This window comes from Geotrypetes seraphini, chromosome 8 (genome assembly GCF_902459505.1).
Source record: "Geotrypetes seraphini chromosome 8, aGeoSer1.1, whole genome shotgun sequence".
In the NCBI taxonomy this organism is placed as follows: Eukaryota; Metazoa; Chordata; class Amphibia; order Gymnophiona; family Dermophiidae; genus Geotrypetes; species Geotrypetes seraphini.
In genome coordinates this window covers 156,569,912-156,588,339 of record NC_047091.1, presented here as the reverse complement: position 1 = coordinate 156,588,339, position 18,428 = coordinate 156,569,912, and the positions used below count along the sequence as shown (strand labels likewise).

Sequence of the window (18,428 nt, the reverse complement as noted above, 5' to 3'; positions counted from 1 at the left end):
CAACGGCACGCAGACAACTGAGCGCAAGGTTGACGGCGCGCCGAAGAAAAGCACTATTTTAAAGGGTTCTGACGGGGGGTGTTGGTGGGGAAACCCCCTATTTTACTTAACAGACATCGTGCTGGCGTTGTGGGGGGTTTGGGGGGTTGTAACCCCCCTCATTATACTTGAAACCGAACTTTTTGCCTGTTTTTTAGGGAAAAAGTTCAGTTTTAAGTATAATGTGGGGGGCTACAACCCCCCAAAACCCCCACAACGGCAGCGCAATGTCTGTTAAGTAAAGTGGGGGGGTTCCCCCACCACACACCCCCGACGGGCTCCCTTAAAATAGTGCTTTTCTTCGGCGCGCCGTCAACCTTGCGCTCAGTTGTCGGCGCGCCGTTGTCTCGCGCAATTTAGTCCCGTCACCAACAAGTATACAATATGAATTCAGGTTAATTTAACAGCATTTTTTTTTTAAAGATCCTCAAGATTGCTTTGCTAGCAGAGTTACCCTTCTTGTCATGTTTGCTAATGTGAGAGATTAAATAACTATTCTGAAAGCTTATTTTAACAAGAAAGAGATGGTGTTTTATGGAGCCAACGGTATGGGGGTTTTTTCCCCTGAGGTTTTCAGAGCCACACAGATGCAAAGGAAGATTTTGGGGTTTGTTTGTTTTTAACTTTCAAACCACCCGTTTAGGTTCTGGGGGCAATTTTTTTTCCCTAAAGTTTCTTTGTAAATGCATGATTGCATTATGCGAAATAGTTTAATTTTTTAGGGAGCTGCTCAATTAGAAAGAGTTCTTATGGGCCATGAAGTATGATTGAGACACTTATGGAATATATAGGAGTTATTTATTTATTCAATTTATATCCCTTCCTCCCCAAGAAGTCCAAAACGGGTTACATGGTAACATACGTAACAGTTGGCAATAAGACATATTACAATTAACAACAAGGAATAGGAGACTATGGGGCTCATAATCGAAACTTAAACACGTCTAAAAACCTGCCCAAGTTGGCACTTGGATGACCTAAAAGACGGGTCGTCCAAGTCCTGATGATCAAACCAAATTTCTGGACGTGCTGTGGGACTTTTTAGGCCTCTGAATGCTGATGTGCACTCAGAGCTGAAAGGGGCGTATCTGGAAGAGTGGTTAGGGCAGTATGTGGGTGGGATGGGGGCCAACCTAGACTTAGTCATCCTGCAGGAATAATCGAATGTTTTAATATATCTCCTGGATAAAACTTAAACATTGTGAGTTAGATGATGTAAAATTAGGTAGAGTGACCAGATAATCACTGCAGAGACAAAGTAAAGACCCCCACATACTCCCCCAGTTTTCACTGACCCCCTCACAAAGATCAGAATAAAAACGTAGATACCTGTCTCCAGAACATCAGCACCTGGTATAGGAAAGCCTAGTAGAGCTACACACAGGTGTCTTAAAATAGGGGGGGGGGGGGAGGGTTAGTGAACCATAGAGAGGAAGACCCACTCTAACCACTACATTTATGGTGGAACAAATGGTGGAACCCCCCTCAAGCCCTACTCTACTGCCATAAAGGTGTCACCTGCAGCCATGAGGGCTTTTGGGGTTGTAGACAGGTGGGTATAGTGGTTTGGGGGGGGGGGCTTACCATAACCTATAAGGGAGTTCTGATGAGATGTTTATCTGGCACCCTTTTTGTGAAGTTCACAGCGGTACCCTGTATGGTGTCCCGCTGCTCTGTTGCCATGTCTGGGTGGCCAGTCCAATTACAAGATTGGCCCCTCCCACATCCAAATGGTCTTGTTCTGGGCGTTTGGGACTTGGACGAAATTTTGGTTAAAAATGTGGTATAGAGATAGACATCCTGGCGGTCTGGGCGAACCATAGCCTGGACGTTCAGATAGACGATTAAAAAAAAAAAAAAAGATTCTAGACCTATTTTTCAAAAATGGGCATTTTCCCGCTGCTGACTTTGGCCGTTTTTCTTTGTTGGGGGTGGGGGTAAGGTAGATCCGGGGAGGACATATGAGTCCAGTCCTCCGCGGGTGTTTGCTGAAAATGCATACCATGGTTATTATTGTAGTTGTACTTACTGTTGCTTAATAAAATAGATTTAAACAAAAAAAAAAACAAGCAAACCAGTAAGGTGTGCCTCCGGCTTTAGCATTGGGAAACTGACAAAATTTCCCCTGAAAATGTTAAACTCTCTCTCATCGTAGCGGACCATCCAGCATGAATTCCACTTTGTGGCTTCCTAGGTTTATCAACTTTGGGTCTCTGCATAACTGAGTTTGGGATAACAACAGCCTCCTTCCACCTTCATACTGTAAGCAATCTATTCATTGCAACATGATTATGGATACAAATAATCTATCCAGTGGTGCGAAGCCCTCCACTGTCTTACAACACCTGGAGCTATGCCTTTAAACAGGAGCACCAGATGCAGCAATGAGATTATAATTAACGGCAGATTAAGGGATTAGCAATACTTTTCTGCAGCAGGCTTGCCCCCTTCAGCACTCAACAAAAAAGCCGGTGATCATAAAAGCTCTGTTACAAAATAATAATCCATGCATGCACCCCTGTAGAGTCCCAACGTAGAAGAAAACTTGCAACTTACCTGTTTCGCGTTGCCAACCCACAAGGTAACGGAATGGAAATTGACAATTCTGCCTCTTTCATGCTAAACAGTAGGAAGAAAAACATTCAAATGCTGCATTGTTCAGAAAAAAAAACCCATATCACACAGAACATAAGATTGCCGCTGCTGGGTCAGACCAGTGGTCCATCGTGCCGGGCAGTCCGCTCACTCAGCGGCCCTTAGGTCAAAGACCAGGGCCCTATTAGAGTCTAGCCTTACTTGCGTATGTTCTGTTCTAGTAGGAACTCATCCAACCTTGTCTTGAATCTCTATGTAACCATCTCCGCCAAGGGCATTCCACGAGGGATGACAAGGTCGTATTGTCTATGGGTTTTACCTTCATAATTGCATAAAAAAATATCTACAGCAAGCATTTAAACTCTATACTAAACGTCTTCAATTCAGTTCGCCTTTCTTTTTTCACTTTCATAAAAGTGTGTCAAAAAACCCCCCACCAAAGCCGCGGTTGATAGAAAACCACAGCTGAAGCTGGGCTGTATAGTGCTGGCTATAGAGTGCACTACTATATACATGGGAAACTGTTATTGCAATACTGCTTTACAAATTAAGCGTAGCCCCCATTTATTTCAACTAGCCAGTACTGAAAGAAATCATTCGCTAATAGCTTGAAAACAGTCACCAAAATGAAAATGAAAATGCTTGCGCCGGCTGAAGAAACTCCAGAGCCCTGAGCCAGCTGTGCAGTGTAATGAAGAAGCCACAGGAAACATGATCTCGCGAGATCGGCATCAGGACGTGTGTCCCCCCTCCCCCCCCCCCCCCCCCGAGAAGCCAATGTGCTCAGAGCGTTGCCCTGACAGCCGGCTTCTTTACTACATTGCACAGGTGACTTGGGATTGCTCCAGATTGCTGGAGGTTGGGGATTCCGCCACCGCCCCCCCTCCCAACACTATCTGGTTGCTGAGGGAGGGGGCTGGCAATCCAGACCCAGCTGTAGCTACCCACCTGCCGCATTCAAGCGAGCCAGAGATTTCAAATAGTTAATTTGTTTTCATCCCCCTGAAGGGAGTATTGGATCGCAAAGATCGAGTCACGATAGGTATTGTTAATCTATATTTCTCTGCATTCATGTGGACTAATGCTGCAACCACAGCTAAAGGCTGCCACAGCACCCCTTGTTTGTGGGTTCAAATCCCATACTGCCCCCTTGTAACCCTGGGCAAGTCACTCAATCTAAAGTCACTTTATCTATTCTGTAAATGCTGTAAAGTCTGTATTTCTGGGAAGGGGTAAAACGTGGACCTCACGGACCTTACGGACCTCGCGGATCTAAAACCGCACGTCCTTAAAAATCCGAGGTCCATGCATTGACAAGTCCGCCTTCACTTTCCCTGCAGCTCAGCTCAGGCCCCCGGCTCTCTCGCGGGCCTCACGGATCTGAACTGCACATCACATCCTTAAAAATCCGAGGTCCGCGCCACTTTTGAGGTCCGTGCCACTTTTAGTCTCTGGCTCTGACAGAGCTCTATGACAATTTAACTCTGACGGATCCTAGCATAGGGAGGGAAAAGCATTAGGATCCGTCAGAATTAAATTGTCATAGAGCTCTGTCAGAGCCAGAGACTAAAAGTGGCACAGACCTCAAAAGTGGCGCGGACCTCGGATTCTTAAGGATGTGACGTGCAGTTCAGATCCGTGAGGTCCGCGAGGGAGCCAGGGGCCTGAGCTGAGCTGCAGGGAAAGCGAAGGCAGACTTGTCAATGCACGGACCTCGGGTTTTTAAGGACGTGCGGTTTTAGATTTGCGAGGTCCGTAAGCTCCGTGTTTTACCCCTTCCCTGTATTTCTCACTAAAGTTTGTCCTACCCATACTATGAATGTACTTTTGTAACCCCCATTGCCCCAGGTACATTAGATAGAGCGTGAGCCCACCAGTACAGATAGGGAAAAAAGCTTGAGTACTTGAATGTAAACCACTTAGGCTATAAATGGTATACAGTATAAATAAATACTTCATCCAAAATGGACACAGGGAAAAATGTAACTATGCTAACTGCACCCTGAGGGAAATATTTGCTTTGGGTACAACCGTTACACTGTCTGTTCTTGGTATTTACATTCACAATGTGCAATTTCACCTATTGGCGGCTGCATCAATTGCAGCCAATACTCTCCATTCACAGGCTGTGTTTAGTATTCCCAGACTAGAGAGTTGCACGGGGACAGAAATCCCACCCATCCCCACCCGTCCCCGCCAGGATCCTCTCCGTCCCCACCCGTCCCCGCCAGGATCCTCTCCGTCCCCACCCGTCCCGGTCAGGATCCTCTCCGTCCCCACCTTTCCCCGCCAGGATCATCTCCGTCCCCACCCATCCCCGTCAGGATCCTCTCCGTCCCCACCCGTCCTCGTCAGGATCCTCTCCATCCCCACCCATCCCTGTCAGGATCCTCTCCTCCCCACCTATCCCCGCAAGGAATTACCTCCATCCCCGCCCATCCCCATAAAAAGCAGCAATTACTTCTGACAAGTTCATCAATTCCACAGTTTCTTTTGTGTTTGTGTTGCTGTTTTCCTTGTGGAATCTCTTTGGTGGAACCCTCTTTTTGTTTTCTGTTCAGGTAATTAACTTATAAACCCCCTCTTTTACTAAGGCTGACGTGTCCATTATATTATATGGAAGAACCCTGTTTCCAAAGCCTTCCATCCCTGTGGGAGTCCCATGGGCTAGGGTGGGATTCCTGCGGGATCCCCGTTCCCATGCAGACCTCTATCCCAGACTGGCCCTTAAACAAACCCAGCTTTTTTTTGCTTTCATTTTCACCTGTCAGGCTTTGCTTCCAGATGTTTCCCCCAAGTGTCCAGATTGTGAATTACAGGTACTTCAAGTGATGTCCCATACACACATAATATTCCCTTCCAAGAGAGACTGATGTTAGACCTAAAAGATTCATACACTTGGTTTGAATTAAATTGAATATATTTATTGAAATAGGAACTCAAGTGCTTGCATAAAAGATAGGATAATTTTATGAATAACTTTATTAATTTATTCTTTCCTTATTTTGCTTTATAGTGTTAATTTATTTACCACTCTGGTCCTGATGAAGCTCTCTTAAATGAGAGCGAAACGGAGATCTTCCGTCGCTACTGTGATCAGAGGGTATCACAGTAGCTGTGTATGAAGCAGCACACCCGAGCTAAGTATCATCATATTTATATTACATTATAAAATTGAAATAAGGAAAAATTATTCCAATTAATGGTATTAAATACATCATACACTTTAAATTGAATAAAAAATGTATAAGGACCAATGATAGCTCGCGAAATAGTCACACGCTAAGACTAGTTCTGTATACCTGTGACTGCGAGCGCTTGAGTTCCTATTTCAATAAATATATTCAATTTAATTCAAACCAAATGTATGAATCTTTTAGGTCTAACATCAGTCTCTCTTGGAAGGAAATAGTGTGTTTCACAAGAGCCATACACACCTAATCCAGCTAGTGCATCTTAGTAAAAGGACCCCCCTATTTTCTCTATAGGGTCCACTGTTCACTTTCTGTGGTTTTGAGGCGCAATGTGTACTGCTGGAACCTAACCTCTATTTTCCCAAAGACACCATTTTTTTCCCCAAAATATTTTCGGGAACCATACTACCACAAATAACAAGACGGGACTGACCCCATCCTGTTTATTTATTTATTTTATTAACCACAGTTTCATGGAGAGATTCACCCAAAGTGGTTTACAATAAATTGCTTAGTAATCGGGTTCTCTTTAAGTATCTTGAGTCCTGAGGTTCTGGAACCTCATATGGACTCACGAAAGAATTAGACCTCTCTCGTTTTGTTTATTGCTTATTTATTTTAGTACAGGAATGTATGAAAAGAAAATTATCCAGCATATATTGACAATAGTTTCGTACAGCCAAAAACCTGTTTATTAAAGCACAAGGGGGGGCCACTGAAAAGTTCTCAGCCCAACCAACAAAGTCGGAGCAGTCTCCATCGAAGGCTATACACTTACCCCCTCTTTACTAACACGCAGCGTGGGTTTTAGCGCCGGCAGTGGTGGTAACTGCTCTGACACTCGCAGAATGAGCGTCGGAGAAGTCGCAAGATTGTTGGCGGTATATAAGAATAAAGTTATTATTATTATTATTATTACTGACGCTGCTGGCGCTAAAACTCTCGCTACCTGTTAGTAAAGGAGGGTGTTAGTCAAGCAATTTTCCACTTTTTTCGTTCCATATTTTTCCAACAGAACAATAAAAGTGGAAAATCACCGGACTTAGGCCCTCTTTAACAAAGGTGCGCTAAGTGTCTTAGCGCAGTGGTTCCCAAACCTGTCCTGGAGGACCCCCAGGCTGGTTGGGTTTTCAGGTTAGCCCTAATGAATATGCATGGAGCAGATTTGCATGCCTGGCACATCTCTCTCATGCATATTCATTAGGACTATCCTGAAAACCTGACTGGCTTGGGGGTCCTCCAGGACAAGTTTGGGAACCACTGTCTTAGCACATGCCACATTAACGTGTGCGCTAACCGCTAACATGTCCATAGGATAACATACATGTGTTGGCGTTTAGCGCATGATTAGCACATGCTAATATTGACTGCGTGCTAAAAAGCATAGCGCACTTTAGTGAAAGAGGGGGTAGGTGTATAGCCTTCGATGGAGAACGCCTCGATTTTGTTGGTTGGGCTAAGAACTTTTCAGCAGCCCCTCCTATGAAATTTTCTGTGTCAAATTCACTTAACTTTCCCTTTTGTAATCTTTTATAGCTTGAAATGTATTAAAACTTCACCATTGCAAATATAACAAGAAATTCACCTAATCATGGTTTACAGTTAGAGGGTAAGGAACACCTGTGCAAGCCTTAAATTCAAATTTCTAGGAAAGGTCCCTATCTTGTTTATTTATTCATTTTATTTTTTTTTTTTATTAGTATAGGAATGTATGAAATGAAAAATATCCAGGATGTTTCATGAAGGCAGAACTTATTGACAATAGTTTCAACAGCCAAAAACCTATTTATTACAGTATGAAATTTGCTGTGTCAGATTCACCTGACATTCCCCCTTTTGTAATCTTTTATAGTTGTAGATGTATTAAAACTTCACATTGCAACTATAAAAAGAAAATTCACGTAATCACGGTTTACAGTTTACAGGGTACAGAACACCTGTGCAAGCCTTAAATTCAAATTTCTAGGAAAGGTCCCTACTTTGGCAGTCAAGCAAACACTTTCTAGGTCATTGTCCTCATCTCTGCCTTGCTGTACAATGTTTGCTTTACTGGGGGAAAAAAAGAATAGATCTGTTATCTTCACTCACCTTCTCTCCTTTGTCTGTGTAAGACGTCTAGAAAATATATTTTTAACAGTATTAAAATATCAAGTGGTTTTACATATTATAATGCATTAAAAAAAAAATCATTTTCCATCGAGTAATTGAAATGCACTAGGCACGAGTTTCCTCGGGAATAAATGAAACTCACAAAGTATGTATCGTCCGGTTGAAGAGGTCACCTTGGAATTGTGGCCGAAAGGAAAAAAAAACCCCAAACCCTTGAAAAGAAGAACATTTTGTAAACTTACCATTGTAGGGCAAGACAGGAAGAGTGTGCCACCTCTGCCAGACCTAGATCGGGCATTCCTATATAGTGCTGAAATTGGGCACAGCTCCACCTCCACCCATCACCTTTGTAATTTGAGGATGTGCCTCATCCGTGTTCTGGGTCTGTAAGTAATTCAGACTCTGGATGCAGATGGTTAAGGCTCAGAATTGCATAGATTATGTAATCAGGAACTGTATTTAATAGAGAACACAACAAAAAGCCAGATGGCATTGGTGTTTCTTTGATTTTTCTAATACATAAGGCCATTCAGGAGGCATTTGAAAGCGTCTATGACTGGGTACTACTAATGACTGGGTAGGCAATTCAGCATGGTTTACATTAGCTTCTATAACGGTGTTGCGATACATGAGTTTCAGTAATATTAAAACTATATGTTCTTGAGAAAGAGGTCTTGTGACGCCTTACTAGGGGGAAGCAGCTGAATACTGTTTCTCCTGCTACCCTCTGAAATAATCCGCTATTTTGCCCCACCTATCTGCTCCCAGACAGTTTTGCAGAGCAGTGAGATCTTGGGAGAAGTTAAGTGGGGTTGTAATTGCCCAAGAGAGAACATAAGAATTACAGACCGAAGTTCCATCAAACCCAGTATCCTGTTTCCAGCAGTGGCCAATCCAGATCACAAGTACCTGTCAAAATCCCAAGGAGTAAAACAGATTTTATGTTGTTTATCCTAGGAATAAAGTGGAATTAGAAGAGGTACAGAGAAAGGTGACAAAAAATTATAAAAGGGATGGGACAACATGCCTATAAGGAAATGCTAAAGTGGCTAGGGTCCTTCAGCTTGGAGAAGAGATGGCTCAGGGGAGATATCATAAACTCCGAAAATTTTCTACTTTTAGGTACCCCCATCCCAACGTTCTATCCTACCCTATCCAATTTTCTTCGTCTATCTATGTGGACACAATAACATTGTAACTTTTTACCCCACATGTTTTTTCCAACCCCTCCAGTAGTGTCTGTTTTGTTAAGTGTTCACGAATATGTTTGTTAATGCACAATAATGATCTTAACTGTTTTTACCCTTATATTTATTGTAATGTAATTCGCTTAGAATCTTTAAGCGAACCATTAAATTTAAATAAACTTGAAACTTGATATGACAGAGGTTTATGAAATACTGTGTGGATGGAAAAGGTAGATGTAAATTGCTTTTTTACTCTTTCCCAAAATACTAGGACTAGGGGGCATGCGATGAAACTACTTTGTAGTAGATTTAAAACAAACTGGAGAAATGTTTCTTTACTCAGTGTGTAATTACACTCTGGAATTCGTTGACGGAGAATGTGGTGAAATCAGTTAGCTTAGCGGGATTTAAAAAAAGTTTGGATTTATTTATTTATTTTAAAAAAATTTATATACCATTTAACACTAAAGGGTTTACATAATTTGCATGCACAATATTTAAAATAAACATGTGAATACATAATAAAATGGACATGTGATAAAATGTACAAACAATCCTCAGAAAAGCACCATAATATGGACAATAACGAGCATGGATAGTTCATCGACTTTATCAGAAATAGCTTAAAAAAAAGGCATCTATGAATAGCTGCGTCTTAAGAAATTTTCTAAACCTGCATTTTTTACAGCAATTTCGCATCTAGCCCACCGAGGAGTTCCATAACTCCAGAAAGTCATTTTGCTGGTCTCAGCAAGTCTTGGGTTCAGGGACGTCTTCAGTATAGCTAAATTCTCAGAATGCAAAGATCTTTTTGGCGCATAACTGAATATATTACTTTTAAGTCTGTAAGCCATTATTGAGAAGGCTTATGGGAATCTACTGCATATCGTTTTTGAGATACGGCGATTAGAATTGCACACAGTATTTGAGGTGCGACCACACACAGAGTAACACAAAGGCATTATAATATTTTCATCTTTGCTTTCCATTCCTTTCCTGATACAGTCAAACCTTGCTTTGCGAGCATAATTCGTTCCAGAAGCTTGTTTGTATAACAAAGGGAATTTCCCCATAGGAAACAATGGAAACTCAGACGATTCGTTTAACAACCCTAAAACTTTAATACAAAATACTATACGTACTTGCATTGCAAGACCTCGCTTGTTTAGAACAGTCATTACACTCTTGCAGCGTCAGAGAGAGAAGAACCATCGGCTCAGTTGTGATGTATGTAGACTGTATGTACTTGTATTGCAAAACATTGCTTGTATATCAAGTTAAAATTTAATAAAATGTTAAAACACTTGCAAATCAAGTTACTTGCAATCCAAGGTTTCACTGTAATTCCTAACAGTCTATTTACTTTCTTAGCCACTGACGCACACTGAGTTGAGGGTTTCATAAGAACATAAGAATTGCCGCTGCTGGGTCAGACCAATGGTCCATCGTGGCCAGCAGTCCGCTCACACAGCGGCCCTTAGGTCAAAGACCAGTGCCCTAACTGACCCTAGCCTATCCTGCGTACGTTCTGGTTCAGCAGGCACTTGTCTAACTTTGTCTTGAATCCCTGGATGGTGTTTTCTCCTATAACAGCCTCCGGAAGAGCGTTCCAGTTTTCTCCCACTCTCTGGATGAAGAAGAACTTCCTTACGTTTGTACAGAATCTATCCCATTTTAATTTTAGAGAGTGCCCTCTTGTTCTCTCTTCCTTAAGAGAGGGTGAACAACCTGTCTTTTTCTACTAAGTCTATTCCCTTCAGTATCTTGAATGTTTCGATCATGTCCCCTCTCAGCTCTCTCTTTTCAAGGGAGAAGAGGCCCAGTTTCTCTAATCTCTTACTGTACGGCAACTCCTCCAGCCCCTTAACCATTTTAGTTGCTCTTCTCTGGACCCTTTCAAGTAGTACCGTGACCTTCTTCTTGTACGGCGACCAGTGCTGGATGCAGTACTCCAGGTGAGAGTGCACCATGGCCCGGTACAGCGACATGTTAACCTTCTCAGATCTGTTTGTGATCCCCTGATTAATCATTCCTAGCATCCTGTTTGCCCTTTTCGCCGCTGCCACCGCACATTGCGCAGACAGCTTCATTGACTTGCCGACCAGTACTCCCAAGTCTCTTTCCTGGGGGGGTCTCTCCAAGTACTGCACCGAACATCCTGTATTCATGTATAAGAGTTTTGTTACCGACATGCATCAGCTAGGTCCTTTTCCTGGGCGGTGACTCCTAAAGTGGAATCCAGCATTTCTACATCATGTAGCTATGGTTCGTGTGCCTCTTTCCAAGATGCATCACTTTGCACGTGCTCATATTGAATGTCATCGGCCATTTTGATGCCCAATCTTTCAGTCTCACAAGGTCCACTTGCGATTTTTCACAATCCTCTTGCGACGTAATCATTTTGAACAACTTTGTGTCATCAACAAATTTGATTTTCTCACTTGTTATTCCCATCTCTAGATCATTGATAAATATGTTTTAAAAAAAACAGTGGTACCAGCACATACCCCTGGGAAACCCCACTATCTATTCTATCAAAAACTGCAGGAGAGTAGGTTCAATTCAATCGCATAATATATATACCAACTCTATTCTTTAAATTCTTATGCAGTCAAAACCTTTAGTCAAATACCTTAGGCTTATGCACTCTATACAGGGAGGAAAAAGCCTCAGATCCCCATCTTTAGTCAGATGGAATCTTGCTGAAAGACTAGATAGGGTAAACACCTCATTGGCTTGTGAAAAACCTCCTTGTGAGCGTTATTTATGCTCTATTTCTTTATATTTAAGTAGTACAGGCTTAAGTTTATGCACAGCTCAGCATTGCATGTTCCAGTCATAAACAACGACTAGGTTACAGCTACTTATCTTGACCCCGGGAGATTTCAAACTGCTTATTTTAGAAGATAATGCCCTATCCTCCAGCCTCCCTGACGCAGCCAATAGCGAAAAGCTGGTTACCACCGTTGGAGGAGGAAGGCTTCCCACAGCTCTGCAGAAACATACAAGCAGTTTGAAATCTCCCGGTGCAGCTTGTCAAGATAAGTAGCTGTAACCTTACTATAAGTCTTCTGGTACCATGCTGGATTTTAAAGATAAATACAAATTATTAACTTGGCCCTGCAAGTTCATTTTCCAATTCTATCTGCACTCTGGGATGTATGCCATTTGGTTCAGGTGATTTGCTACTGCTCAGTTTGTCAAATTAAACTATTACATCTTCTAGTGTTACAGAGATTACAGTAGTTTCTTTCTCTGGCTCATCAGCATTAAATACCAATCCTCCCACATCCTCAGTGAAGACTAAAGCAAAGAATTCATTTAATCTCTCTGCTAGGGCCTTGACTTCTCTGAGTGTCCCTTTTACCTCTCGGTCATCTAGCAGTAATGTCTGGTGATCTCAGGGGCCACTTGAGGAACCCCCTGGTCATTTTGTTGTGTTGCATTGTCTGAAGGTTGTAACTTCTACACCAACTGCAGCTTATAAGGGTGAAAGTGCAAGCGATTGTGTAAGATCTTGCTAACCGTGCTTTTTGGGACTTGTATTTGCTGTCATCTTTTTTATAAACTTATTCCAATAAGTTTGGATTTTGTAACCATTTAAAATCAAGGAGTGCTTTTGTGGGCATCCTGTATATTAATTTGCTGGTCACCTCTGGTGCTGGAATTTACTATGGACAATACTAGCAGGTGGTGGCAACTTACAGCCATCTGTGCAGCAGTTATAACCAGGGCTGTGGAGTCGGAGTCGGAGTCAAGGAGTTGGAGACATTTTGGGTACCTGGAGTCGGAGTCAAAGGATTTATCTACCGATTCCACAGCCCTGCCAGGGCTGTGGAGTCGGCGTTAGAGTCGAGGAGTCAGAGACAATTTTGGGTACCTGGAGTCGGAGTCGTGGATACCAGAAACTGAGGAGTCAGAGTTGAAGGATTTATCTACCGCCTCCACAGCCCTGGTTATAACTGTGATTTTTGCTTTGGTAAGAAGTTTACTCTAATTCTGGTTATAGCCGAATGCTTAATTTCACTGCCGACTGAGAGGCTTGTTGTTCTTGATGTTAATTGTATTCCCCTCCTTTTACAAAAGCGTGGAAGAGGTTTTTAGCGCTGGTCGGTGCGCTGAATGTTCTGTGCTGCTCCAATGAGCTCTATGACCATCGGAGTAGTGCAGAGCATGCAGCATGCTAGTTGGCACTAGAAATCTCTTCCACACTTTTGTAAAAAGGGGGTTAGTTTGTTATAACTAGCAATATGAGTCTAAATTTTTATATTTATATTAGGGTTGTATTTTTGACACATTATTGATGCATTAACAATTCATTTAACGCCATAAAAACTTTTTCCACGTGACTAACTGTACTGAACCCTCCTCCCACTCGCTCACAACCCGCATCTTTTTCTCTTTTTTTCTACAGGCAACTCTTCATAACTCCTCATTCACTCGGGCAGCTCCCTCTTCCTTGCTGACTCCTTCTCCATGCCCCTCGTGGCCATGGGAACTTGCCTTGAGGCACGGCACTGAAACCAGGCTGCTTATTGTCAGACATGAAGCCTCTTTGTAGCATCAAAAACAGGAAGAGATGGTGTTCATGGAGGAGAGGAGAGATGATTATAAAAATAAAATCACTAAATTTTTGTTTTCGTAGAGCTGTACACATTAAATTAATTTCAACTTTTTACATCTAGATCATGCGATTAATCTTGATTAATAATGCAATTGAAATTTTAATCAATGTGCAGCCCTGATATGTATAATGTAGAGGAGAGGAAGGATAGGGGAGATATGATACAGATGTTTAAATACTTGAAAGGTATTAATATAGAAACAAATCTATTCCAGAGAAAGGAGAATGGTACAACTAGAGGGCATGACTTGAGGTTGCGGGGTCACAGACATAGGAGTAATGTTAGGAAATTCTTTTTTTATTTATGCCTGGAATGCTCTGCCGAGGGAGATGGTGGAGATGAAAGCAGTGATGGAATTCATAAAAGCATGGGATGAGCACAGAAGATCTCTAATGAATGGTATAAAATAAACTTAAGACTGGTACTTGGGCAATCTTGCACAGTCTGTGTCCCATATGTTGATTTGGTTTAGGATGAGCTGGGGAGAGCTTTGATAGAAGCTCTAGTGACAGGATGGTTAGAATAGGCTGGAGTGGAACTTAATGTAAGATGTTTTACCGTATTTTCACGCATATAACGCGCGCGTTATACACGATTTTACAAACCGTGCATAACCTTGCGCGTTATACGCGTGAGCGTGTTTTACAACTTTTTTTTTCCAATCCGATCGGCATCCCCCCTGCGAACCGGCATCCTCCCCCCTCGCTCGCGTCACCCCCCCTCCCCCGCGATCCTACATCCCCCCAGCACCAAACATCTCTTACCCGATTGGGCACCGGCACCAGCACCAATGCACAGGACGTGCCAGTGCCCGAAGATCCTCCCTCGTTGGTTTGGGCTGGGCTGGGCTGGGCTGGGCGGTGCGATGCAGGAGAGATAATCCTTCTTCCTGCGCCAGGCTGGACTAGGCTTTGAGCATTTGCGCATGCTCAAAGCCTTCTGGTCTCGCTCTCTCCGAGAATCTGGAGAGAATCTCGGACAGAGCGAGACCAGAAGGCGTTGAGCATGCGCAAATGCGCAAAGCCTAGTCCAGCCCGGCGCAGGAAGAAGGATTATCTCTCCTGCATCGCACCGCCCAGCCCAGCCCAGCCCAGCCCAGCCCAAACCAACGAGGGAGGATCTTCGGGCACTGGCACGTCCTGTGCATTGGTGCTGGTGCCGGTGCCCAATCGGGTAAGAGATGTTTGGTGCTGGGGGGATGTAGGATCGCGGGGGAGGGGGGGGGGACGCGAGCGAGGGGGGAGGATGCCGGTTCGCAGGGGGGATGCCGGATCGGATTGAAAAAAAAAGTTGTAAAACGCGGGTAAGCGAGCGGGGGGGGGGGGAGGATGCCGGTTCGGAGTAAGCGGGAGGAGGTTTTAGCATGCGCGGTATACGCGTGTGCGCGCTATATAAAATTTTTTAAACATAAATTTGTGTTCCCCGCGCACTATACCCGGGTGCGCGTTTTACACGGGTGCGCGTTATATGCGTGAAAATACGGTAATTGGGGAGGGTAATTGAAGACAATTATTAACACACTGGACTAGTTTATTTTATACTATTTCTTTTCCTGTTCTAGGGTGTCTAGAGGGGGTTTCAGGGGAAAGGCATTCATTTAGTCCCTAACTGTGGGATGACAGTGGATAATGGAAAATGGTGGTGGGGGGGGGTCCATGAATGGTTTTTGGGAAAGGTTGGAGAGTGATTTTTGGAAGTATTAGGTGGGGGTTTAAGGGTTTTGCAATTGGAGATAGTTCTTGGGGGCATGTGTTCACAGGTAAGATTTGGAAAGATAGACAGTGGATTACGCAGAATTGTGGGGACAGGGAACTTTTTTTAAAAAATTGACAATGCTTTCACTTTAGAGCAGATTAGTTTGGGGGACTGGTGGTTAGGACAGTCTCTCCACCGTTTTAGTAGACCATTATCCGGTGGCTAACACATTTGATATATATTACTTACAGTGAAGATTATAACTTGGAATATGGGGCCTGGATTCCTGTAGAAATTTCAGGCGTAGAGAGGTAGATTTGCAAGTCGTCAACTCCCCAGTTAAACAATCAAAAATTTGTACAGCAGCTTCAGAGACATAAAGCAGACGTAGCTTAATTGCAAGAGACGTATCTCAGTGAGGCAGAGCATGTAAAACTCAAAAAGATGGTGGGTTGGTGATTATATTGCAGCCCCAGTACAGGGGAAAAAAAAGGGGGGGGGGATTCTTCTCTGTAACAAGGATAGCAGATCATATTTAACTGCTTATTGCAGACCCAGGGGGAAGATGTGTCTTTTGTCAAATAATGATCGATTAGGAAAAGGTGCTTTTAGGTAGTATATATGCCCCAAATCACTTTGATAGTGAACAATTTAACATAAAATTTTTTTGTCGTATTGGATCAAGCTTCTGTGCCTTTATTGCTGGGATATGACTTTAATACGGGAGCTGGGACTGGATAAATCTGAGAATCCCAGGCAAGAGAAGCCCAATCTCCCTAGGGGACTCCCCAACTTGTGTCATATCTTAGCTCTTATACATGTGTGGAGGGCATTACACCCCTCAGCATGAGCCTATACCCACCTATCACGAGCACATTCTATGTAGTCACATATCGATTATTGGCCTCTAGGGATCTGTTTTCCTGCATTTCAGCTGCAGATATATGCCCATGTACTTTCTCTAACCATGGTTGAGTTGGTGCCCAAGGGGATTTGGAAGGGGAGATAGATCTAGGCGGTTTCCCCTGGCTTTCTGTCATGATAGTCGATTTCAGGAGCATTTGCTGGAATATTGGAAAACTCATGAAACACAAACACCTTGGGTGAATCTCTTCAGAAAGGTGGTTAATAAAACCCAATAAATAAATAAATAACATAGCTTAAGAGCTCAATCCTGTTATTTACTGAGAGGTGGCAAAAGCTTTTCTCTGTGGTGAAATTATTAGTTACATAAGTCACATGAAAAAACAAGGGATCGGGAGATCCCTCAGTTTGAATGGCAACTCCGGGCAGTCAGACAGCAATATGGAGCTACTCATAGCCCAACTTGTAAACAACATTTGTTGATTTGACAGGCTGCCCTAAACTAAACCTTAAGTTTATATAGCGCATCATCTCCACGGAAGTAGAGCTCGGCACGGTTTACAAGACTTAAAAAATGGGAAAGGAAAGGAAAAGGTTTACATAAGTTTATAAATGGAGTGGAAAAGCAAGGGAAGAAAGAAATTACATGTTAGAGAAGAGCCAGGTTTTTTAGTTGCTTGTGGAATAAATGGAGGGAGCTCAGGTTCCGCAGCGGGATAGTAAGGACGTTCCAGAGACCTGTGATTTTGAATAGAAGTGATTTTCCCAGTTTACCTGCGTGGAGAATACCATGTAGGGAGGGGAAGGATAGCTTTAATCTATGGGCGGTCCTGGTGGAGTCAGGGCAAGAGGAGTTGAAGGAAAGTGGGATTAGGGAAGGAAGGGTGCCGTGAATAATCTTAAAAGTCAGGCAAGAGCATTTGAATTGGATTCTGGAAATCACTGGGAGCCAGTGAAGATTGGCCAGGAGTGGGGAGACGTGGTCAGATTTACGTTTTGCAAGAGAAACTCCATCAATGAGTGGTTAAATCTTTTGCATAATATAAATACCAGCTCTAAAGGCATGGTAACAAGAGTGGGAGGCTGTTGCCACGTATGATAGTCCTGAGGGAGACCAGTAAGTAAATACTGACCATGAAAGATCAAGCAGGTAGGGTGGTTTACACCAATCAAGAAATATGTACTATCTTTAAGGAATATGATCAACTTTTATATGCTTCACCCATGGATGAGGGATTGCAGAGCATCTTGTATTTGGGAGAGAGGAATCTGCTGACTATAACCCAAACCAGGGTCCTACTCTTCCTGAATCTTACCAGACCAATTTCCTTATTGAACCATTAAGTAGTTATTGGCAAAAATCATGGCTAATTGTTTGGCATGAGTGTGACCCGCTATTATTCATGAATCACAAGTAGGGTTTGTGCGGTGGCTAAGGTTTTGGCCTCAATAGAATATAAAGATCATATAGAGCAATGGTTCTCAATCCTATCCTAGGGGACCCCCCAGCCAGTTGTGTTTTCAAGATATCCCTAATGAATATGCATGAGAGAAATTTGCATATGATGGAGGAGACAGGCATGCAAATATGCCTTATGCATATTCATTAGGGATATCTTGAAAGCCCAACTGGCTGGGAGTCTCCCAGGACAGGGTTGAGAACCACTGATATAAAGCAATCTTCCCCCTTAACTGTGAGGCTGAAAAAGCTGGGAATTTATTTATGCAGTTTGGCCAAATATGAGTTTGCAGGCCACTTCCTTTCATTGATACCTGCTTTATACTATGTCCAGGGCTACTGAGTTGTTAAATGACCTTCAATTGACCTGCTTCCCAAGGGATGTCTCCCTTGCTTTTGTCATAAGATTATGTCCATCGGTAAGAGACATTCATGCTAGTCCAGATATGCAAGAGATTCAGGCTGGTCCCCATTGTTTTACGAAGACAGCTTTTCCAGATGATCTCTTACTATATTTAATAACCCTCAAGAATCTTTACTTGCACTTTTGGATAATTTTTGGGAGTACAGTGACTATTTATTATTCCTATAGCGCTACCACAAGCACTGTACATTACACATGCATGAGACGGCCCCCGCTTGAAAAAGCTTACAATCTAAT

At 43.0% G+C, this 18,428-nt stretch overlaps 1 protein-coding gene across 2 annotated transcripts in view; it reads right to left on the bottom strand.

Moving 5' to 3' along the window:
- Window positions 1-8,202, bottom strand: part of LOC117365915 (4-hydroxyphenylpyruvate dioxygenase-like) — a 59,396-nt gene extending 51,194 nt beyond the window's left edge. For both annotated transcript variants that reach the window (XM_033956864.1, XM_033956865.1), the window contains exons 1-3: window positions 8,180-8,202; window positions 7,917-7,943; window positions 2,596-2,658 (exon numbers count right to left, since the gene is read on the bottom strand). In XM_033956864.1, the coding sequence (XP_033812755.1) occupies window positions 2,596-2,658; window positions 7,917-7,943; window positions 8,180-8,182 (93 nt within the window). In that variant the 5' untranslated portion in view covers window positions 8,183-8,202. The remainder of the gene's footprint in view (window positions 1-2,595; window positions 2,659-7,916; window positions 7,944-8,179) is intronic.
- Between the last annotated feature and the right edge of the window lie 10,226 nt (window positions 8,203-18,428).